We start from the raw sequence: 23,379 nt of genomic DNA on the forward strand, positions 1-23,379 counted from the left end.
GATCTAGTGAAATTGGTACCTGAATATGTTTTGCCAAGAATCCTAAGAAGCTGCCTTGACCCAACGAATCAAAGTGTTGGACTTTGAAGTGCTTGGTCAACTTCCCTTCAAAACTGGCAAGATCAGCCAAATGGATGGCAGAGTTTAGCGACGATAGGCCGTCTTTTAGGTACTGCTTCACTTTCGCTGAGGATTGCATTTGTAGTTGAGAGAAATAATTGTGAGATGTCTATCCCATCCTTTACGCATCGTGTATTCATACCTTCGCTGGCAATCGATGCGTCAGGTCTGTCTTCCTTTGTATTCTGTTTTTCAGAGGTTTGAGGAGGTTTCTCCTTGGACATGTGGTCTTGTGGGACAGCTAGCGAGCCACCGCAGATTGCCAACTGAAAGAGAGCTGTTGCTAGCTTGTTGCCGGACACTTTTGTGAGGAATTTCCGGACGTGCTGCAATTGAAAAGAAAATACAACGCGATAAAAATTACGTATACCAATAGGCGGTACGGTACGCCCATCGTGTGGATCCAAAATAATTGATGGGACAGACGCAAATGAGTGCTTGGTGGCCAGCAAAAACCAGAGGACCTTTGGACCCTGTATAGTGCCATCACAAATACACATGCACAGATAGAGAGACACACTTTTGGAATGAGACTCAGACTCACACTCTCTAACACTCAGAAACACATTGACTCTCTCACACACACACACACACACACACACACACACACACACACACACACACACACACACACACACACACACACACACACACACACACACACACACACTCAGACTCACATCCTTGTTTAATTTCTGCCCATTTTTGAAAATGTGCCATCAAGCAAGCTGCTCTACATTTCAAGAACGGCGAGAAAGCATGAACAGAAATCATTTTTGAAGAAACGCCTCCAAATGGAGTTTTTGGCTCCACGTTTGAGTCAAGTATATTGTCGGGTAACGTCGGAACCTGGTGTGACCATTGACATAAAGGTACACGCAGTGGCGCTACCTTTCGTAATGCAGAACTCAAGACATTTTCAGCATTTGTGAAGACTGCCAGAACCACTTCTGCCGCTGTCAAAGAGGCATATTTTCTTCTGAGTTCCAAGTTTGCAGCAAAGACGGAGTTTGTGGCTTTTACTGGCTGTAGGACACTCTCTTTGATTTTGATCAGATGCTCCAGGGTTTCTACCTCCAGCTCTTTCCAAATGGCTTCTTTGATCAGATCCATTCCGCCATGCTCGAGACGACTCACTTTATTTAATGTCTGAAGGAGACAGAGAGAGAAATTGCACCCAAAGACTTTTTTAGCTGTTGGATTCATAAAAAAATAAGAATGATCGCTTCATAACAAACCAAAGCTTACCGCGATGGGCAGCCCGAGACTGTTTATCCTGATTCCAAGCTCGTAAGGAGACTCGCAGTTGTAATGGTCAGCTAAATATTTCATAAATTCAGCCAGGTCCACTTTGGGCTTGTTTTTATCTCTCTTGTAAATGTTAAGTTGCTAGACACAAGAAAACATGTAGAATGAACACCATTTGTTTGGATTGATGTACACCGCAAGAAGAAAAAAGATGATTTGGGATCATTTCAAAAGGGGGAAAAAAAAAAAAAGACTTGGGATTTTTCAATTGATGCGTGATCACTAATTATTTTGGTCATTATAATGATGATATGAAATGTCAAGAGTATTTGGAGTCGCACCTTTAAAATGTCCACCGTCTCAATCTGGGGGATCTCATCATCTTTGGTGTTGCTGTCAATCTTGAATATGCGGTGGATGAGGGGGAGTTTGCAAAGAGGTCCCAGGTTCAACTCTTCAAAGTGTTTCTTATTTTTTAATCCGGCTAAATTCTTTCCCAGTTCATAGAGCGTGCAGACGGCCGTCGCTGCTTCGGTGGACTGAAAAAAACAAAACAAAGAAAGAATCAATCAATACTTGAGAACAAGTCAGAGATTTCTGATTGATAAGTCCGACAACTAACCTGTATGTACATGGTGATCTCTCTCACTAAGTAGCGAAGGTCGGTCAGAGCCTGAATATTACGGAGATTGATTCTTTCTAATTCCCTCAAAGAAATTTGCAATAAAAGACACGTCCTTGAGATCACCTGGGAAACGTCATCGAGAATTATTAGTGATATGTCCGAGTGAAATCCACAATGACAAACCTTTGTTACAGCGTCACTCGGGACTTTTACAGTAATCCCTCGTTTATTGCTGTAAATGTGGACCGGGACCGCACGCGATAGGCGAAAAACCGTGATGTAGCGAAGCCTACGTCTATTGGTAAATTTACATATGCATGAGTACTATTTAGTAGAACACAGTACAGGACAGGCATAAAGAAGCACAGTAAATGTTTGCCGTACACTATAAAACTATAATCCGTTTCCAGGTTCCCATAAAACATAATTGTCTACTAAATAAGCCTTAAAACTACACAAAATATACCTTATTTTATGTATAATAAATGCGCTATTGTATTGTAATTAAAGAAATAAAATGTACTATATAATAATGTTGTTTTATTTACCTTGGTGATAGTAGTTGTCAATGAATGACGAACTTCCGGGTCTCCCCTTGATGATATCCGAGTGAAGTTGTCACTCACATTGTCCCCTCGCTAGCTACTTTTCGTGAATCCAAATCAGCAGTAGTTTTTATTGCCTGAGACCGTTGCTTAGACAACACAGAAACACCCTTAGCCACACGTAGCAATGGTCGACTTAGCATACCGGTAGTGGGGCGCTAAGTCACACAAACACACACCTCGTTTGTGTTTTTCGATAATCTTCTTCTGCTGGACCGTAATTTTCTTTTCTGTCCTCTTGGGCTTAACACTAGTCTGCGGTGGGGTCTTTTTGGTCCCATAACAGCAAAAGTATCCTTGATAACAAACCACGTCTGCACTCAAAGAAAGGGAACGAACCAAACCACACCGCGGCGCCGTGTGGTTTGGTTCGTCCAACCAAAACTAGTTTGTCAGCCAAGACTACATTCTCGCAAATTTAATGTACGTGAGGTGAAAAGTCGGTGAGCTAAAGCGTTTGTAAGCTGAGGTATCACTGTATATTATTGCATTTTCCAAAAGCTCATCAAGACGTTTGTTCACTTGTCACCTTTTCTTTGGTGACCAGCTCTCCCTCTTGCGCAAGAGCCCGTATGACATCCTCCATCAGAACGTTGACATTATCTGGATCCAAATGTCTTTTCCTCTTCCATTGGAGTTGTTCATCCACCACCGCTTCCAAGGCCCGCACATTCTCTCGGTGGACTTCTCTCACCTGGGCATTGAAAGCTTCACGAAACACACAAGAACTGCAATCTCCTCGAGCTGCATCGCTCTTTTTACTTTTAGCGGCTGCAGTGGTTTGCTGTGAAGCTGGCAAAAAGACATGAACATTTTTTTTTTCCGCACATAAAATGAGCGTGTTCTTTATTTAAGATGATACATTTGCATACCGGCAGGTTCAGTGCCAGGTGGAATTGGCAGTTTCTTGTCGCACGATGAATCCAAATTGTCGTGCATGGATAAGTAGAGTTGGAAGGGAAGCTTTTCGCCATAGTGACGAAAATAGCAAACTTCCAGTTGATCCATGGATGGTTCACTTAGTTGGTACTTTTCAGTTAACTGAAACACATGAATACATTTTATTCTCTCTTGCTTCTTTGCGGTTCGATTATCGCGGCCCTTGATGCATTGCGGATTTGTTCTAACCTAAAGGGAAAACGTCGCAGATGGCAGTGAAAGTCACCGCAGTACAGTACTGTCAAACAACAGCAGGTCATAGAGATCAGCCTACAGCATTCATCCGATTTACTGATGTATTCGTCCATTTTGAGGCTGTTGATGTTACACCAAACCATGATTTTTCCTCCACCAAACGTGACTTTTTTTCCGGGTGAATCTTGGGTCCATGCGGGTTCCAACAGGTCTTCTGCAGTATTTGTGGCGATTGGGATGCAGTTCAATGGACGATTCATCAGAAGAAAAAAAAAAAATCATAGTTTGGGGTTACAGCAGAGATATCTGCAGAGTGGATGGTGACATCAACAGCCTGAAGTAGCAAGACATTCTCGCTGCCCATGACATCCCAGAGCGCAAGAGAGACAACATTCTGCCGCAGGATGCTACTCCTTCTCATCATTCAACCCCCACATCACTGCAATTGCGATATTGTTGATGTGAATTTTATGTTTGTTATTTTTGTTGCTTTCAAAAGTATTATGAAGCTATAATAAGATAATTTAAATACCAATATTTTAAAATAAACACGAAAAGTTGGGGTATCGTGAATCAACATTATTAAGTGCAAATATTGAGAAAATCTGGCGTGCGATGGGAGAAAGAAAAGCCAACAGTGCAGATTTGTCTTTTGTGTTGTGTCACATTATTTGTTTTTTTATTTCAAAATGGCGCCGCAAGAGCGGCTGCCTTTACAGCAGCTCCCGTATTTTGTTTCTGCTGCTGTGAAATGTACATTTCTCCACAGCGAGACTAGCGAAACTAATCTAATCAAAAAATCACTCCTGGTATTCGCTAGGATTTGTGACATCCAACTTGTCTGGTTTGCACCTGTATCTCATGATAATCAGTGACGTCTGTGCTGATTTAGCGGAATGACGAGGATAAACAAACTGCACAATAATGTGGAATTCCATGCCTTTCCATCAGCACTTTGGCATCAATTGACGAGCGCAGTGAACTAGTGAACTCTCGCATCTGCCAAGTCAAGTCATGCCAAATTCAGCAACTATCGAGACTTCTGAGATTGACAGAAAATCCTTTTTTTTAATCTAAGACGGACGGCGTGTATATTTTGCCCCAACAAGCGATATTCTATCGGTGTTTTGACTCACCTCTAAAATCCGCTTGTGCAGTTGCTGCTGATCCAATTCATCAGTGACCTTCGATTCAATGGGGAGATTTTTATCAGGAACGGGCTGAGTTGATGAAGCTGCATCTGAACTCGAAGGTGTCTCCGTTTTGGATATTCCAGCGCCAAGTGGACGTTGAGGATGGTAGCTTTTGTGGATCACCAGGTTTCCTACAACTACCAGGTCCTTGTCTAAGGTTGCAACCAGTTCAGAAATTGAACCGAAGCCAAATTGGCTCCATTTCAGACGATGTTTGAAATGTAGCCTATATTCTTTTAACAGATTGGCCATAAGAATCCCTTCTGGGCGTTCCGTCATCATGGTCAAGAGATTTTTCAACCTGTTGTCCTTCTGTTTGATTTTGGCGGATTCACATTGATTTTGGCGGATGTCCATTGTGATCGGTTCTGCCAAATGGAGACCAAAAAAAAACGTGTCAGCATTCCATAATAAACACTACGGTAAGGTGGTTATAAACACATATAATAGCCCCTTGAAAACAAAGTCAAGAACCAAACAATCAACAGGTGTTTGCAAATACAAAGTGTTTTATTTACTTTAGCTCCTTCAGCCAAAGACTGTTACACCCGCGCTGCAAGAAGGAGAGGTACCGCCGCTTCTTAATAAACATGTGATGGAATAAACTATGTGAAAAAAAAACTGGACTCTTGTACTGTAAATAGCACAGCCACCTTATGATGATGATGATGATGCAATACAATTACATATATCAATTTGCTTTTCGTATATTCTTATACAGCGATACTTCAGCTTACGAACTTAATTTGTTCCCAGAAAGTGTGTGTAAGGCGAAAAGTTCCTCTGTCATTTTTTTCCCATAAGAAACCATTAAAATGAGAACAATCCGTTCCCAGGTCCCCATAAAAGATTATTTTCTATAGAATAAGCCTGAAAACGACACAAAATATACCTTATTTTGTGTTTAATAAATGTGCTATTGTATTGTAATTAAATAAATAAACTGTACTGTATAATAAAGTAGTTGTATTTACCTTTGGATTTATCGATACAATTTCGATTTAGCGGAATGGTACTGGGACGCTAAGTCACACAAACACACACCTTGATCGTGTTTTTCGATGATCTCCTTCTTCTGCTCGACCGTAATTTTCATTTGTGTCCTCTTCGGCTTAACACTAGCCTGTGGTGGGGTCTTTTTCGGTCCCATGATAGCCACGTACTCCACTCGATAACAAACCACATCTGCACTCAAAGGGGGTGACAAAAACTAGTCCGCCAGCCACCGTGGCGCTGTTCGACCGTGTGGTTTGGTTCATCCGCCGAAAACTATTTTTTTAGCCAAGCCTAGATAGATGCTTGCGGATTTAATGTTCGTGAGGTGAAAAGTTCGTGAGCTAAAGCATTTGTAAGCTGAGGTATCTTTATCTCTTCACCCCCCACCTCCTACCAATTGCTGCTGTGGACTGCAAATTTCCCCATTGGGGGACTATTAAAGACTTTCTGATTCGGATTTTAAGCGGCTAAAAGATTACCCTTTCACCAATTTCCAATTCATTCCCACTCATTTTTTTAATCAAAATATGAAAGATGTTGTTTGTAAAGAAGATATTTGTGAATAGTTGACAATTTCTTTGGCACTAACAATGAAAACATTAAATCAGTGACCATGAGAGAGTAGACTTAGACCCATGAATAAACCTTCTCGAGACATTGAACAGATATGATCAAGAGAAAAACGACAACATGAGCTTATAAATGAAATGTATTATTATTGTTTTATGCTGATAAATTAACGTACTGATACATCCAATTTCATCAAAATCCAAAAAAACCGAATGACCAACTCACCCGGTATTTATTTAGTTGCCTGGTGTAGAGCACTCGTAACTGCAGACATTATAACAGAACCAAATTAAACATCTAAAACATAAAGCGCCTCCATCCATTCAAGCTAAAGTTTCTATCTTACCTTTCTTTACTTGTCCTGTTGTATTGTCTTGTCCAGATCTTCTTTCGACAGTGAAAGCGATCCAGAAAGCCTCTCGGTTTTATATATAAAAGCCTCCTCCCTCATCCTGAGGTGTTTCATTCTCTGCAGCCAGACTGAAAGGAAACTGAAAGTAAGACGCAGTAACCTCGCTCTCATTTTCCTTGTCATTTACGACCGTGTTATGTGATCATTCAAAACGTCTTCTCAGATATGTATATATTGGCATTGTTTTTTTGTTTTTTAACTGATGTGAATGTGTAAACAATGAGGCTATGGAACCATCAGAAACAAACTGAAAATGTCATATGCAACTTGGATTGACAAAATGGGCTTTCTTGATGAATACACAGTGGAATAGGAAGAAAAGAATCCACGCTTAAATACAAATGAGATAGTTTCTATTTCCTGGTCAGCTGCAATTGAATCAATGCTGACTCACGCGTCATGTGATCTCAAAGTGAAACTGACTGGAGCGGAGTGAACCGAAACAGAAACAGTGCAGGATTATGAGCTGACACTTTATAATTTAGCCTGATTTCCCCTCGTATGTCCATTTCACAGCATTGATGTAGACACACAAACACACATACACTTTGCCCCAGGGTTATTTTGATGAAAAAAAGAACACAAGTTTGATTCGACATTAGAAAACAGGAACAGTGAGAGCCATATTGTCTGCAAATCTGTCTTAAAAATGCACTTTAAATGATACAAACAGTTAAAGGACAACCGACACCATTTTTTTGTTTCCTGACATCAGAAAAACGTTGTATAGCATCTAAAATGGCCAAAACACGCAGCCTGATATTTTAGTCAAATAAAAATGGATTAGTGACTGGTGCACGGCTGCAATGATTGTTTGACTGCACGCAACCGCATATATTAACGTTGAAATTCTTCGGTGATAAATATAATGTCTCACGTCATAATGCTGATATATTGGAACCTTACCACTGTCAAAAAGGCAACCTCAGTCGTGTAAAACTCAATTGTTTGTTTAGCTTGCTAATGCTAACCTCGTTCACGTGATGGTGCGTTTAAGATCCTCCGAAAAAGTTGGACTTTTTCCTATTCGGAAGGTTGCACACTTCATCCTAACTAATAAAATGGACGGACGAGCAAGTAAAAAAAGGTTTTAAAAAAAAGTACCTGTATTGTGTGAGCCATGTTGTAGTCAGTCTTATTGGAGTGCTTTAGAAGACACATATGAGTATCTTTATGTAAGGATTTAGCAACCGAGACCCTGCCCCAGCCTCAAAATTCTCGTTGAATGCATCGTTGGTGTGCCAGAAGTCCGGGTCTGTAAAACAAGACTTTTGTGCAAACAGCAGACACCACGCAACACTTTTTCGACAGCATTAGAAAACAAAATAATTACAATAAAATCATTGTACTAAGTTCATCCTGTCTACTTGATATGTAATGTTAAGCAGATTCTTTACTTCCAGACAGTGTAGGTGTTCAAATACCTGACATGTTTAGGCGACTACTTCCGCCTTCGTCAGAGAATGAACACCTCCACTGTCTGGAAGTAAAGAATCTGCTTAACATTACAATAAAATCACATAACCAAAGACAAAATATAAAATGTTATTTTAATCGTGTATATTTTGACATACTGTACTGAGTGTTTAGTGTGAATTGACTGTGTCATGGTTAATAAATACTCGGATTTTGACTTTCAACCTCACAGCAGTTTTTAGACTTTGACAAAGAAACAATTCCTGGTAAATTTCTCAACATATTGTGCATATTACTTAGTTAAACTCACAAAATTAGGATTTAGAAGGCAAGGGGGAATTTTAGCCCCAATCCCAAATACTGACAAAATAATTACTCATGTAAAATATTGCAAGAGCAAATTCTGACAAACTTTAGGACAGTAGCAATTATAACAAAAGTTGATCCCCTTGAATAAACATGACAAATTATTTTTTTAAATCAATATCACAAGCAGAACGGCATCCCCACATCCCCTAGTATTGTTTATGCTTTAATCCATTTGTTGTGATGGAACAACAATAAAGTCAATGGATTTGATATAAATTAAACGCTCAAAAACACAGCTGAAATATAAATATTGCTCTAATTATTCATTCATCCATGATCTAAATTGCTTTATCCTCACTAGGGTTGTGGGGGTGCCGGAAAATAGCCCAGCCTTCTTCAGGCAGGGACACCCTGAACCGATTGGCAGCCTATCACAGGGCGCACAGAGACAAACAACCATCCACTGTCACGCTCACACCTCAGGACAATTTAGAGTATTCAATCAGCCTGCCGCGCATGTTTTTGGAATGCGGGAGGAAACCGGAGGACCCAGAGAAAACTCACACAGGCCTATGGAGAACATACAAACTCCTCACAGGACGGCTGGAGTGGGGATTGAACACATGACCTCTGCACTGTGAGGCCGACACGCTAACCACTGGGTCACCAGGCCGAGTGCTCCAATTAATAACTTCATAAATATCAGAAGTTAAAAAAAAAAGCAGAATCTAATAACTACGTGTACACATGCATTACATACATATAAACAGCTGAAAATGCTTTAAAATGCAATTACCCCGTGAAAACAGTGCAAGTAGTTCATATTAACTTATTCACTGCCAATCACAAATGTATTCAGTCATTGAAAATATGACGTAGAGTGCCATTCACAAATTTTGTTCATGTTTGGGTGCCGATAAAGCGCTGGCCATGGCCTCTGGTAATGTCTTTTTCTTTTCCACAAGGGGGCAGCATTTCCCTTTTTTCCACGTTAGTGCCTTGTTCCTGCTTCAGCTGTTGTTAAAGCCCGATAGAAACCAATATGTATGTATTGAATTGTATTTTGGACAGCCACCCTCATTTCAAGCTCATATAACTCCAGCCCCATATCATTTAGCCATTAACTTTTTTTTCTGATGAAAGAAGAGAGTCGAAGGTTTTTAACGCTGTAAAGCGTGAAATAAAGCACTGGTCAGACCTCCGGCAAAGTTTTTTTCCCCTTCCACTTGGGGGCAGCATTTGCATCATTCTCGAATTTGTTCGGGTTTAGTTTGTTCATACGTGGGTGCCGATTAAGCGGCGGCCATGGCCTCTGGCAGCATTTCCCTTATTTCCATGTTAGCACTTTGTCCCAGCTTCACCGGTTATAAAAGCGCTATATAAATCAATATGTATGTGTTGTATTATATGTTGTACAGCCACCCCCATTTCAAGGTCATATAACCCATATAATTTAGGAATTAATTCTTTTTTTCCAGATGAAAGAAGGGAGTCTAATGTTTCAACGCTGTATTGAATGTTGATGTAGTCCTAAAAGTCAATATTCTATGGGCCCTGGAATTCAAGTGACAATGACAAAAACCCTGGCACTGCACATCGTCTGACAGTGAATGAGTTAATGGCCACTCAGCTCTAATGGACAATAATCGCGGTTCCAATGTACCACTTTCTACAACTTATAACCGCTTACTGTGTTGCTACAAAAGTAATGCAATGATTGTTTGACCGCTTCAGAGAGGTACAAATGGAATGAAGTCATTCATGTTTGCTCGAGATGCCTAGCCCTTTGATTTAGAGGACTTGGAATGGCCATCGTGACACTCAACGATCTCAACGTGGATGAAGAGCGACGATGGTGAAAGGCTGGAGCCATCCTGCTTCAGCAGTCGAACATGGCGATAACCTGGAAAAGCCCAAATAGTGCACGTTAGGAGAAGTAACTTGAAGTTGCCCATTTATCTGAGCATCAGTCATACCGTACCTGTGCGGAGACTTGTAAAAGGCAGCGTGTATTGTCCGAGAAAGTCATTGCTTGAAGTATAGTCATGATCTTCTACTACAAAGCGAACAAGAGCCAGGCTAGGAGCATGAATGGTAAAATTAAAAGTGCAGTCCCACTGTGGATTAAAACCTGTAACAAGGAAAGATAATTATCACTGCCAAAGATATTAGTCACTGCGAGACTAATAAAGGCTAATCCAATCCAACTATTGGTTTTTTTTTATCAGTATTATAGTTTTTATTATTCATGATATTATTATTATTATTAGTAGTAGTAGTAGTAGTAGGAGTATTAGTTGTAGGAGTATTAGTATTGGTACTGTTAGTAGTATTATGAGTATTAGTAGTAGTATTATTAGCATGAGTAGCAATAGTAGCAAAAGTAGCATGAGTAGCATTAGTATTAGTATTAGTATTGGTATTAGTATTAGTATTAGTATTAGTGGGGGACCCAAAATAGAAGCCTGTGGAACACCATGAGAGGCAGAGCAGGACTTGGGGCAAAATGGCACTGCCTGGCAATAAGGATCTCAACACTCAAGCTGTAGCACCAATGTCCACCTAGTGGTGTATGTGAACCAACAGAATACGTGTACAGTGGAACCTCGGTTTTCAAACGACTCACAGTTCAAACAAATCGGAGTCCAAACAAAAAAATTCCAGAAATTCTTGCTTCGTAGTTCCAACAAAAGTGGTAGTTCGAACGCCGGTACGACGCGTGAGTGCATACGTGAGGGTGGGATGCTGAGCGGCGCACGGGTGTAGATCGCTCTCTTCGTCACCAAGTGTTGTCGCGTGCGGACGTGCCGCGTTTTGCTCTCGCGTTTAATATAGATGTACAAAGTGTTTAAATCATGCCTCCAAACAAAGTCAGTGCAAGCAGTAAACCTGCTACTAGTGAAAAAAGAAAAGTAATGCGTACAACTATTAGATTTAAGAAAGAAATAATCGCAAAATATGAAGGAGGTGTGCGAGTGTCTGATCTGGCGAGGGAATACAGCATGGCGAAATCTACGATCCACCGTCCACCTGCGCCTTCTGCTGACCACCACAAAGGTAAAAAACGAATAAAGGTATTCTGATTCTGATTTTTTATTTTTACACGTTCATGTTAGCGTAATCTGTCGTACGGAAGATTACGATAACGCAAACATTTGATTAGCCTGGGTTACATCTATGTCTGTTATTTGTGTCTTTGCCATTTTGCTTAACATTTTCTGAGATATACATTGCTTTTTATGTGTTGGTCAGCATTTTAGTGTGCAATTTCATGCATAAAATAATGTATAGAATACTAAAAAGGTAAACATTCAGGGTGTCGGAATGGATAAAAACGATGTACATGATTTGTAATGGGAAAAATGATTTGGGTGTTGGAACAAATCGCTTTTGGAACAGGGTTCTGGAACGGATTATGGTCGAAAACCGAGGTTCCACTGTACTCCGGTCTACCATAAGCAAAACAAGACACATACTGTTGCCAGCGCTGTTTGTATGCAAGAGGATGACATTAAAAACTCATAAGAGGCCTGACCAATGCTAAGGTGAGTGAGCATAGCAATCGATTTCTGACTTGATGCATGATCATTGCAGTGTATTCACCATTATTTTGAATGTGATGGGTTTTCTTCTTGTTGTTATCAATGGTAACACCGTGTATCTCAACCCAAACATGGGGATCCACAATGGCTGTCGGCTTTGTCTTCTCTTGCTTAGGTAACTGCTGTGCGGAAATAACCTGAAATAACAATTCAGACAGAAATGGATTGATGGAAAAAGGGACGTGATTATTTGACCTCTCCTGCCAATGAAACATCGGAAGGAGATTGGAAAATCAATGTGTTGTGATGCATTGTTCTTTTATTGGTACAGGTAACATCCGAGTTACGACCAGCGCGATTTACGACTACCCGTACTTACGACCACGACTGCCAGACGCTTTTTATTTGTATTTTTTTCTAATTCTATGCCTGGCACCGCAACGCGCAAGCAGCCGGCAACGCGTACTACAATTTTGGCCAGTCAGCATGTCACACACTCGCACAGCAATCTACTGCGTGACTACACTCAATACAGTAGCTATACACTGCAGCTACCGTCTCTGGAACATCTCCAGTAGTACATACAGTAAAGTCTCGTTATATCGATATCGGATATATCGATAGTCCCGGTTATATCGATACTATTTCTATGCACGCACGGAGAAAATTACATGCAAACAGGGTCGGATATATCGATAGTCCCGGTTATATCGATATTTTTTCCGACTCCCTTGAATATCGATATAACGAGACTTTACTGTATAAGTGTTTTCATTAACCCACTATATAAAATCTAAATCTAAAATATAAATCGATAATATGAAATATAAAATGATAAAAACGACACCAAAAGGTAAGTATAACATTTATAACTGAAAAGTACAGGAAACAGTTTTGTATACATCACAGGTGCAGTTATACAGTAATAAAAATCGATAATACGAAATATAAAATGATAAAAATGACACTAAAGGTTATAAAATTTATAAATGAACTGTAATTGTGGTATATAATAGTATTCAATAGCTTAAAAATAACAGACTGACATCGTATACTATCCTGTTGTGTAAACGTCACGTCAGCCTTTTTGAATGGATTTCGACTTACGACCATTTGACATACGACCGTTTTGTCGGAACAGAACCCGGTCGTAACTCTGATGTTACCTGTATTGGGAGTTGATTTGTCAGTTTTCGTACCTTAACTGTGAAACGAACAGGTGCATGGCCAGGACCGCCACCAACATTCTCTGGATTAAAGGTGGTGTAAGGCTGGCACATGAAAGGAGGCTTCAAAATGTAGCCACATTGACCATTCGGCATGAATTTGCCTCGATTTAAATCCATCTGTTCACCGGGAGTTTGGAAATTCAGAGCCACTGCACGAAAAAAAAAATGCGTTTTAGACACAAGGACTTGTCTACATGTTATAGCCACCTACATCAGTGCTTTATTATCCCATATGCTTTTTTATTTTGATCACTCTAATTTTGAAAATGTCTTACCAAGTTGGCAGCCTCCATTCCACATTTCCTGAGGATTATAGTTGGAAGACTGTAGCCGCTGTCCAGAGGGGTAGACCCTACTAAGATGGTGGCTGTTGTGGCGTACAAAATGCATCCCTGCAGAGTAAAAAAACAACAACAAAGAAACCCATCTCACGCTACAAACTTTAAAAATAAAAATTAAATAATAGACGCTTCGGTAATTTAGCCATTGTGCGAAGGTTATGTTTGTAATTAATTAATACATGAAGAGTGGCTACGATACCTGAGTCTTTGACATGTCTGAGGGCTTCACTTTCAGAAAATGAGGACATGTGACTTGGCGGGGATTTGGCAGCGTGTTGAAAGCTTTTAAAATGCACACTGCGGGTGTACACGACCAATTCTGACAGCTCTGAACTCATCTGAGGGGCGGCTGACTAGAGTCACAAGAAACAAACAAACTGGTCACTCCCAATGTATCTTCACCATGACAAAAATCATGTGTCGACCTTGTTATTTTTTTCCTTGTTACGGATGCTGCCTTCAGCTCGGTTGACTTCATCGTCCGATGAGCTCAAGTCTGATGAGCTTGACGTGCCTTCCTGAATCGCTGGTGTCTCTTTCTTCCCTTTAACCAGGATTTTACCTTTCAGATCCTGCACACAACCATATTTTACCCACACATTAACCGGCGGAAAATACAATATTTCAAACCCCTTTGTTCGGTATTTAGAATTTGGGGTGTGTTATAAGTCAGCAAAGTCAGCTTTATAGTCAAATATGCTAATATACATGGCATACAGCACAGATTAAATGACTGTCCTCTCGGACCCAGCGTGCAAGGCACTGATAATGACTAACAAACATAATAAACACGAAAATCCATAATATGTGAAATTCTAGGAAAAAAAAAATCACTTTGACTTGTTAGATCGCAGTGGGGTTCAAATAAGAGCAAAAGACATTCTATAAGAGATTTGTGCAATATAAGCATTTGTTGGGTAGTAGCCTGACCTAAATTGTGGCGGTCCTGTCAAAAGCTCGTCAGGTCCCACATATTCATTAAGAATTTTCAAATCATTGTGTTTTTACTGACAGTTTACACAACATCCCAACTTCGGTGAAATTAGCTTTGTATTAAGGCTAGCAGCGATGATGCTAGCCAAAGCTAGCAAAGGTAGGCTAATCCAGTCAAGGCAGTGTCTGAAAGTTGGCAATGGCACCGCACAGCAGCGTCATAGTCACGGACGGACGGACACCTTCACTATCAGTTCAGTATTTAACCAATCGCATGTCAGTCATCATTTGTTACCAGGGTCTGAAAGCTACCTGGACGCCTTCACAATCAGTTCTGCAGGCCCTGTCGCATTAAAGTGTCGATCAATCTGTTGCTCTAACCAATCAGATTTCGAGTTGGCAACCCAAAAGGGGCACCGACGCCTTCTTGAGAGCGCTGGTCAACGTCAGAGTTTTTACAAACTACGATTGGCTAGTCAATAGTCAATCGCCGTGTGCTAGCTCTGGCCAGTATGCTCTTGTCACTCGAGGCTTGTCATCTGAGCAGTTTTCGCCAACTATGATTGGCGCGTTACAAGTCAATCACAGTTTGCGAACTATGGTTGTCTAGTGACTAGCCAATTTGGCTATTGTGGGTTGACACTTTTGTCAACCCACAATAGCTGAATGGCGGGTAAGAAATTGATTTGCTTGGAGATTTACTGTTTTTCCAGACGGACTTTTCAAGAATAAAAATGGACGTCATTAAGAAAGGCTCGTGGTACCCTCTAGTGAAAGGCGCTTAAAAATGAAATGTATTATTATTAAATCATACCACACTCGCAGCTATGGAGTGATTCAAACATAGCACTAATGAAGGCCCAGCGATGAAATCCACTGCCCACTCTTGGTGTTGTACTCAGGTTTAATGTCATACAATGGATTTTAAACGGGGCTTTTTTATGGTCAATACATACTTCCGGTGAAGGCAGGCTGTTGGGCTGCAGGCCACCGACGGGCTTGCTAAGCAGTTTATCTCCAAGGATGCTCTTCAGGTGTCGAGCCATCACTGCCTGCTGCTCCACAGAGCAGTGGTTCTCCAAGGAAAGGATCAGAGGGTATGGCGATGCCTAGATCGTGATGAGGGAATGAATATGGGTAATCAAAGATCAGAACACAGGGCAGGAAACATCAAAAGGATTGTTGTATAAAATGCCAGATTGACATTTTTCAACATGTTCATACAATTTTTTAGGTGTAGGATCTGTGTGCGATTCTGTGTGCGTCAGGCAGGCCTGAAATTGTCTAATTGGAGATTTTTTTTGTCCACCATAAAGGACAATCGGTTAACACCAGCACTGTTTATTCTGATTGGTACTACATTTGGACCCCTTACGTCAGGGATGTTTTTTTGCCGGGGCCACATTGTGCTAATGGTTTCCTCTCGAGGGCCGTTATGAATTTGGGGAAACCATCAGAATGTTTCATCTCCTCCACAAATGACATAGTGAACGCACAACAAATTAATGAACGACTAGTTTTCAAATTTGAAGTCAAGAATAATGACTATTATTGTGGTTTACATGGGACAAATTGAATTTTTGATTCAGATTTTAGCAAGCATCATGGAATTTCACCCGTTTGATTAGCTTTAGCGGGCCGAATAAAATGATCTAGCGGGCCAGATTTGGCCCCTTGACTTTGACACCTGTGGTTTAGAACAACATAAGGTTGTAAATAAATAAACGAATAATTAAATAAAAGTAAAATAAAATTAATACATATTCCAGTGGTCCATCAACCGTTTCGAAACTTAGATATTTCTTAGATACTGATAGGTGCAAAAATAGTACAGTTACATCTACACTTCTGAAAGAACAAATAGGTTGAAATTATTTTGTTGTATCAATAATAATAATCATCATCATAATAATAATACATTTAATTTCCAAGCGCCTTTCTGAGCACTCAAGGGCACTTTATAAAGAGAAGAACAATAAAACCATAAATAAAATGATAAATAATTGAACTAAACCATGAATGCAATTCATCGTGGCAGATGCTAGCTTGTCTCAACAAAATCTATCCTTTGGTCGCGTGCCACAAACATGAATTTTGATGCGTTTTGTAAAAGAATAAAATATAATAATGTGTTTTTATTTATAACAATACAAGTATGATTAAAAAACAATAACAAACCTTTACAAAAATTTAGATTTGCTTTAGCGGGCCGAATAAAATGATGTAGCGGGCCAGATTTGGCCCCCGGGCCGTGAATTTGGCACCCGTGCCTTACCTTAAATGCGTACTCGTTGATTGTCTCAATGACTTCCACAAAGGGCACTTTGGAGGTGAGCGTGTAGCCGTGGTAGATGACTGGCTGTCCTTTATCGCCATCCCAACAATCCAACTCCACACAGCGACAACCATTATTTAGGGCTCTTAAAATAAATACAAAATGATTACTAACTCGGACGTCTTTACTTAATCAATATTTTGTCATGCCGCTGAAAAAAACAATTGACTCCTATCCATTCTTACCGTATATATGGCTCGACGCCACTCTCTCCGGTTAGCTGATCCTTAGTCAAGTACGTATTGTGGGATGATGAAATAAAGTATTGCGCCAGCGGTTGTTTCATGTTTTGATAAACTCGATCGTGTTCCAGGTCAAAAACAGAATTCTGCTTGGACAGCATGTACATGGTGAAGCCATTGGGGGTCATCAAATGGTTCCTCTGAGCTGTGTTGGGCAAAAGACAAAATAAATACATTACAGACGGCTAGCGAGATAGCTAGCAAGCTGGCGAGATACCTAGCAAGCTAGCGAGATAGCTAGCAAGCTAGTGAGATACACTGCAGCTAGCAAGATAGCTAGCAAGCTGGCGAGATAGCGAGCAAGCTGGCGAGATAGCTAGCAAGCTGGCTAGAGAGCTAGCGAGATATATAGCAAGCTAGCGAGATAGCTGGCAAGCTAGCGAAATAGCGAGCAAGCTGGTGAGATAGCTAGCAAGCTGGCTAGAGAGCTAGCGAGATATATAGCAAGCTAGCGAGATAGCTGGCAAGCTAGCGAAATAGCTAGCTTTCTAGCTACCTAACAAGTTAGCTAGAAAGCTTGCTAGCTATCTAGCTCGCTAGATAGAGAGATAGACAGCATGACCACAGAGAATGCATTTATCTTGTATCAATATGATAACCGTCATTGGCACTATTTTATTTTTATTTATTAGTTGTACAATATTCTACGTATATGCAAATGCATTTGTAATATTGTATTTATTTTTTTTAACAATTGAACTGAGTGTCTTCATGATTTAAATCAATTTAACATACTGAAAATTTATATTTGGCTAAACTAGCTGGCTATTTATTTGTTGTCTATTAGCTGGCTATCTGGCTATCTAGCTAGCTATTATCTATCAAGTTAGATAGCTGTTAGCTAGCTAACTAGCTTTCTATCTATTTGAGTGAGAAGAAAAACATATCCCGTGACCTTGAGAGTTTTGAAAGTCGCTTCGAAATGAAACGGATTATTATTAATATTTCAAAGCGTAGCAAATGGAATGTGTGTGTGTGAAGCGGCATATTACCCCATTCATTAAGTTCATAGGTGATGATGAGGCTTTGGGCATGCGTGAATGAAGAATCCTCTCCTTGGTCGTTCAGGAAATCCCTCAAATCTGCCGTCGAGAGGACGCATCCATTGGAGGAATAGAGCAGAAAAATGACATCCAGCTCAGGTCTCCGTAACAACTCTCGGCAGAAAACTTCAATTTCCCCGTGGTCCAAACGGCCATCGGATGAGTGGTCGCACTTCTGTCGGACGATCATGAAGACACATATATGTACATACTGTTACAGATTGATTCTCTGTTAAAAATTGACATGTGGTATGAGGTTAAATAATCATGATCGACACACCTCGAAAAGTTCCCGAGCATATTGGTCGCTCAAGTCGATATTGATCATTTGAAGCAACGTTTGGACTTCATCGTAGCTCATCTTATCGTCATGATTCCGATCGGCGCGACTCAGGTAAGCTTGAATCCAGGTGACACGTTGGATCAAGGAAAATATTTTACGCTTTAATAGCCAATGTTAACATTTGGAAGGATTTGTTTTGCTGAATCCATAGACTGTACTTCCATATAATCCTACTGGACCCTCCGCAACCTGCCCACCACCTTTTCCAGCTACTCCCCTCAGGCAGGCACAACCAATCCATGCTAAATATAAGTGTGGAGTGCCTTAAATTCCTAGTGTGTTCTACATACTTGGCCAATAAAGATAATTGTGATTCTGGTTCTGATTCCGGTTGTTTGCATGTGACATTTGTCAAAGGATATTGATCAAGTTTCTCCTTCTGGGTCATATTGCCAATTCTTTCCTGTAGTGTCCGGATGCCGCGGATCCAATGACAAGCCTCTTCATGGTTCTGGCAGAGAAGGTCTAGATTCTTTCGGGGACCCTTGAAGACCACCGTCAAACACCGTCCTTCGGGTACCGCGCCGACCATCTGCCGCAATGTCTCCGAATGGCAACCCTCGCAGACGCATTCCACTTCTGTGATAGAGACTGACAAAGAAAATGATACTTTTAAACTGATAATAATAATACATTTCATTTCTAAGCGCCTTTCAAAACTCTCAAGGTCACTCGATAGTCACAGGATACGGAAGTAACTCAAATTTAGCTAGCTAGCCAATAGATAGCTAATAGCTAGCCAGCAAGATAGCCATATAGCTAATAGATAGCTAGGTGATTTATAATTTGCTAGCTAGCTGTGCTAAATTAACGTAATACTATACAGCGGTTTCCATATTTTGTTTTGGCTACTGTGAAACGTAAATGTCTCCACTGCAAGACAAATACGTTTATTAGATTGAACATGTATAACTGCATGCTAATAATCTAGCTGGCTATATAGCTAGCTATCTAATTGGCAAACTTGTTAGCCATCTATTTGCGAACTAGCTGTCTGGCTGGCTACCAAGATAGATATCTATTTACTATCTATTAGTTATCTATTAGCCAGCTAGCTAACTTTCTATCTATCTACATACATTCATAAATAAATAAATAGGCATACATACATACCTAAATACATAAATAAATCATAGATTAAGAGATCATGGTTCTAGGTTCATTTAGCTATCTATTAGCTAGCTAGCTAGCTAGCTTTCTATCTAGTTGAGTTTCTCCGGGTTGAGTGAACGCCGGCGCATGTTGCTGCTTCTGCTCACCCACTGGCAAACTGATCCCGTGACTGTAAAGCGACCTTGACAGTTTTGAAAGGCCCTAAATGAAATGTATTATTATTATTATATAAAGTTTTTTTTAAAGGCTTTTAACACATTTTCGCCAGTGGTGCCAATAATTATGGAGGGTGTTACATGTCCACCATCGTTTCTACATCAGCTTACAATTTAAGAGCTACGCATCGCCGAGTGACGTGAACCTGGTATTTCAGCTGTCGGGTAACTACAGAGCACTAAGACGGACGGGGCTTTTAAGGTCAAAAGCGACGGCATAGCTTGTAATTTTACTTTTTGATCTCAATGTTTGAAGATCAGCTGCCATTTTAAATACAGTACAACATGGAGATTTTTTTTTTTTTTTAAAAGGCACCACCCTTCCTCTTCAGCCAGCTGAGGAGAATGAAACATGCTATGTTTTCATACGTGCTCGTCGAGAGCAGAAAGTAGCAATTACACTTGACCAAAATAGACACAGTATGTGAAAAGCTACATTTAAAGAATGGATCAACAGTACATGAAACCCCTTAAAAACACAATGTGCACTATTTTTTTTTTTAATAAGTGCGTGAAATATGCTTTAAATTTTACAACGTTGCTGCATGAGCACTCATTCTGTGTGTCACAACAGGGGAGGACAATAAACAGCTCATACAGGACCAACAACATAAACACACAATTCAAACAATCATGAGAAATCGTGTTAAAATACACTTTAAATAAATGGAAGAAAGGCAGGAATTCAAAACAAGCATCAGTCAACGAAAGTTCATACTGGGGGATAAAAATCATACATGACTCAAATAATCATAAATACATTCAGAATGCTTCGAAATGTCTCAAGGGATGCTTATAGTATGGAATAGAAATGCAAATCACTTACAAGATTGTTGCTCTTTAGCTCGACTGAAAGTTTTGTTGGACTGGCACCAAATTGTGATGCCATCTTCCAGCAGCCGGAGGGTACGTCGCTTTTGCCAGTGTGGTGATCGGACCTTTGCATAGGAATGATTGATCCATTAGTTGGTTGTTTGTTTGTTTTTCAGCTCAGTAAGACCATTCACAAACAGAACATTTTACTTTGGGGACTAATGATAACTACTTAACCCAATGAGTGGAACAGTACATTGGAGGTTGCTCCGATTCAGTATTTTACATTTGAAGGTGACGTCAAGGAAGATATAAGTACCAATATTATTGACTAATCAATAGTGAAAACATAATATTTCTAATATTCCATTCAATAGACCTCATACCTTCACCATACTGGAGCCCCGCAACATCCACTTGATATCTTCATCATCTTGCAATCCTACAGGAAAAAAAACAGGAAAAGTATATATTTACAGATTAAATATACAGATTAAATACATCCACTTGATATTTTTATCATCTTGCATTCGTTCAGGAAAAAAAAACAGAAAATGTATATATTTTCATTTTAAATATACATACGTATTTTATATATATACTCATCCTGTGACATCCTGTGACCTTGAGAGTTTTGAAAGACGCTTATAGATAAAGTGTATTGTTATGTTTATATTTAGTTAGTCAGTCAGTCAGTTAGTTAGTTAGTTGTTCATTTATTTGTTTATTGAGCACAAAGTAATTTGTCGATCTCAAAATGTTTCGATCTTTGAATTGGTGTATTTGTGGTTCTTACTTTTCCACATGATGGCCAAAAACGCAATGACTTTTTGACATTTGAAAAGGGTGTTTTCATACTCAATAAATATTGATCCGGAAGTCCTCCGTTTTACTGTAGAGCGCGGGTGTCAAAGTCAACACCCGGGGGCCAAATCCGGCCCGCCACATCATTTTTTTTGGCCCGCGAATGCAAATCAAGCACGTCAAGTGACATGATGCTTGGCAAAGTCCAAAGCAACATTTCAAATTGTCCCATGTAAATAACAGTTATTATTTTTGACGTTAAATTTGAAAAGTAGTTATTAATTAATTTGTTGTGTGCTCTATATGAAATATGCAGAGGGGATTAAACATTGTAACGCCCCGAGAGGAAACCGTATCTACAAAGTGGCCCGTAGCTAAGAATAGTTTGACACCCTTGCTAAGTTATGTAGTCCAAGATAAAGTTATCAATTCTTTTTGGGGAGAGCGGGGGCCAGGGGGCATGTCCTCAAACAGTGTAATGTGGCCCAATAAAAGATCGAACAAACCAAATGAAGGTCGAAAGTGGCATGAACAGTTTGGGTGGTTTGAGTTGAAGCAAGTTGAAATTGCTGACGTGTGTTCATGGAAGTCCTCAACGTCCTCGACATTTAAAGACCACAAATGTATACTTGTAGTTGATGAGCTCTCGAGAAAATTACAGACGACTTGATCTCACGGTAGACATTCAATATGTCCACGTGCAATTAAAAATGTAACAAACAAAAACAAAAAAAAAAAACCATGCCATAAATTGATTGAAATTTTACCATGTATGTATGTATGTATGTATGTATGTATGTATGTATGTATGTATGTATGTATGTATACACCCTGATGTAACCACTTTGGGATTAATCTCTCGCGGGCAATTCAATTGGAAAACAGATTTCGTCTTTTCAATTAAAGCAATTGGACCACGGAGCTATTTTTTTCCTGATTCATTTTAATCACAAGTGACCTATCTATCTATCAGTCTGTCAGTCTGTCTGTCTGTCTGTCTGCGAGGGTTGAGACTTGATGGCTATGGTATTGGTCTCGAAGAAAATAAATCCCACTATTTGCTTTCCTCTCGTCTGCAACCGACATGAACTAAGCGAGATTGTGAATGACCGCTAATTGTATTCTATTTGAGACATTTATTTCAAAACACTTTTTTTTTTAATCTGAGCATTTGACTTCCGAGTCCTTTTCTTTAAATAACGGTCTCGCCTAGCGACCAATGGCAATCATCTCTACAGCTAAGTTTGTGAACGGTGACATATTAAAAGCTTACCTAGACTCCTTAGCGGATGAATGGCCTTGGAATCGGACGTCCCGTTCCCGTTTTTACGCACGGCTGCTTTTCTTCTGTTTCCCAGCATCTTTTGTGAGAATGGATATTCGCTTGCTTTATTGCGCGTCGCTTCCGTCACTGCAATATCATTGATGGCTCTTGCTGCTCAGGACTCATTTTTTTTTCTCCTGGCGCAGTCCCAACCTTCTCGTTGCTGACGTCACAAAAACAAGATTTAGGGAAAGCATAAAAACACGCGAGTACGGTGATCCATTAGTACTATTTATAGAATATTTGTCAAACGTCAAGTCCCAGCAACACGCTTTAGGAATCAATCTCAAAATAAAATTCCGTAAAGGTCATGCAGGACTGATATCGCGTTGTTCTAAAATATTATTTTAACTCTACCAATGTTACTATTAATAGTGTGTGCAATAAATAATTACAACATAGCACGTATATACACGCGATTTACTAAGAAACCAATCAATGACACGATTCGGCAAATATATATCATGTTGACCT

General features: G+C 39.9%; 2 protein-coding genes across 3 annotated transcripts in view; both read right to left on the minus strand.

Annotated features, from left to right (window-relative positions):
* LOC148887030 (uncharacterized) overlaps positions 1 to 6,929 on the minus strand; it is a 48,161-nt gene extending 41,232 nt beyond the window's left edge. The window contains exons 1-12 of one of the 2 annotated variants that reach the window (XM_089015970.1): positions 6,838 to 6,929; positions 6,717 to 6,755; positions 5,970 to 6,110; positions 4,869 to 5,293; positions 3,471 to 3,639; positions 3,128 to 3,390; positions 1,991 to 2,116; positions 1,710 to 1,907; positions 1,369 to 1,509; positions 1,012 to 1,269; positions 263 to 446; positions 20 to 186 (exon numbers count right to left, since the gene is read on the minus strand). In XM_089015970.1, the coding sequence (XP_088872096.1) occupies positions 20 to 186; positions 263 to 446; positions 1,012 to 1,269; positions 1,369 to 1,509; positions 1,710 to 1,907; positions 1,991 to 2,116; positions 3,128 to 3,390; positions 3,471 to 3,639; positions 4,869 to 5,293; positions 5,970 to 6,075 (2,037 nt within the window). In that variant the 5' untranslated portion in view covers positions 6,076 to 6,110; positions 6,717 to 6,755; positions 6,838 to 6,929. Of the gene's footprint in view, positions 1 to 19; positions 187 to 262; positions 447 to 1,011; positions 1,270 to 1,368; positions 1,510 to 1,709; positions 1,908 to 1,990; positions 2,117 to 3,127; positions 3,391 to 3,470; positions 3,640 to 3,726; positions 3,947 to 4,868; positions 5,294 to 5,969; positions 6,111 to 6,716; positions 6,756 to 6,837 lie in introns of those variants that run through there. The other variant, XM_089015971.1, reaches the window with a different exon arrangement.
* LOC148887031 (1-phosphatidylinositol 4,5-bisphosphate phosphodiesterase delta-3-A-like) lies at positions 6,838 to 23,112 on the minus strand. The gene is made up of 17 exons (XM_089015974.1): positions 22,855 to 23,112; positions 21,164 to 21,219; positions 20,791 to 20,902; positions 18,999 to 19,227; positions 18,574 to 18,703; positions 18,243 to 18,468; positions 17,194 to 17,395; positions 16,949 to 17,093; positions 15,630 to 15,782; positions 14,166 to 14,312; positions 13,940 to 14,093; positions 13,675 to 13,791; positions 13,370 to 13,548; positions 12,232 to 12,367; positions 10,610 to 10,759; positions 8,008 to 10,531; positions 6,838 to 6,971 (listed from the first exon to the last, which is right to left on the minus strand). The coding sequence occupies exons 1-16, from the start codon at positions 22,940 to 22,942 to the stop codon at positions 10,407 to 10,409; spliced, it is 2,349 nt and encodes a 782-aa protein (XP_088872100.1). The 5' UTR covers positions 22,943 to 23,112; the 3' UTR covers positions 6,838 to 6,971; positions 8,008 to 10,406.
* Between the last annotated feature and the right edge of the window lie 267 nt (positions 23,113 to 23,379).

This window comes from Hippocampus bargibanti, linkage group LG15 (genome assembly GCF_051943395.1).
Source record: "Hippocampus bargibanti isolate YZ-2025 linkage group LG15, ASM5194339v1, whole genome shotgun sequence".
NCBI classification, from domain to species: Eukaryota; Metazoa; Chordata; class Actinopteri; order Syngnathiformes; family Syngnathidae; genus Hippocampus; species Hippocampus bargibanti.

Coding starts and splice junctions, on each gene's coding strand:
- LOC148887031 (XM_089015974.1), bottom strand. CDS start 22,942: ATGCTGGGAAACAGAAGAAAAGCAGCCGTGCGTAAAAACGGGAACGGG. Junction 21,220..22,854: donor TCATCCGCTAAGGAGTCTAG/GTAAGCTTTTAA, acceptor TTTTTCCTGTAG/GATTGCAAGATGATGAAGAT. Junction 18,469..18,573: donor ATGCTCGGGAACTTTTCGAG/GTGTGTCGATCA, acceptor ATCGTCCGACAG/AAGTGCGACCACTCATCCGA.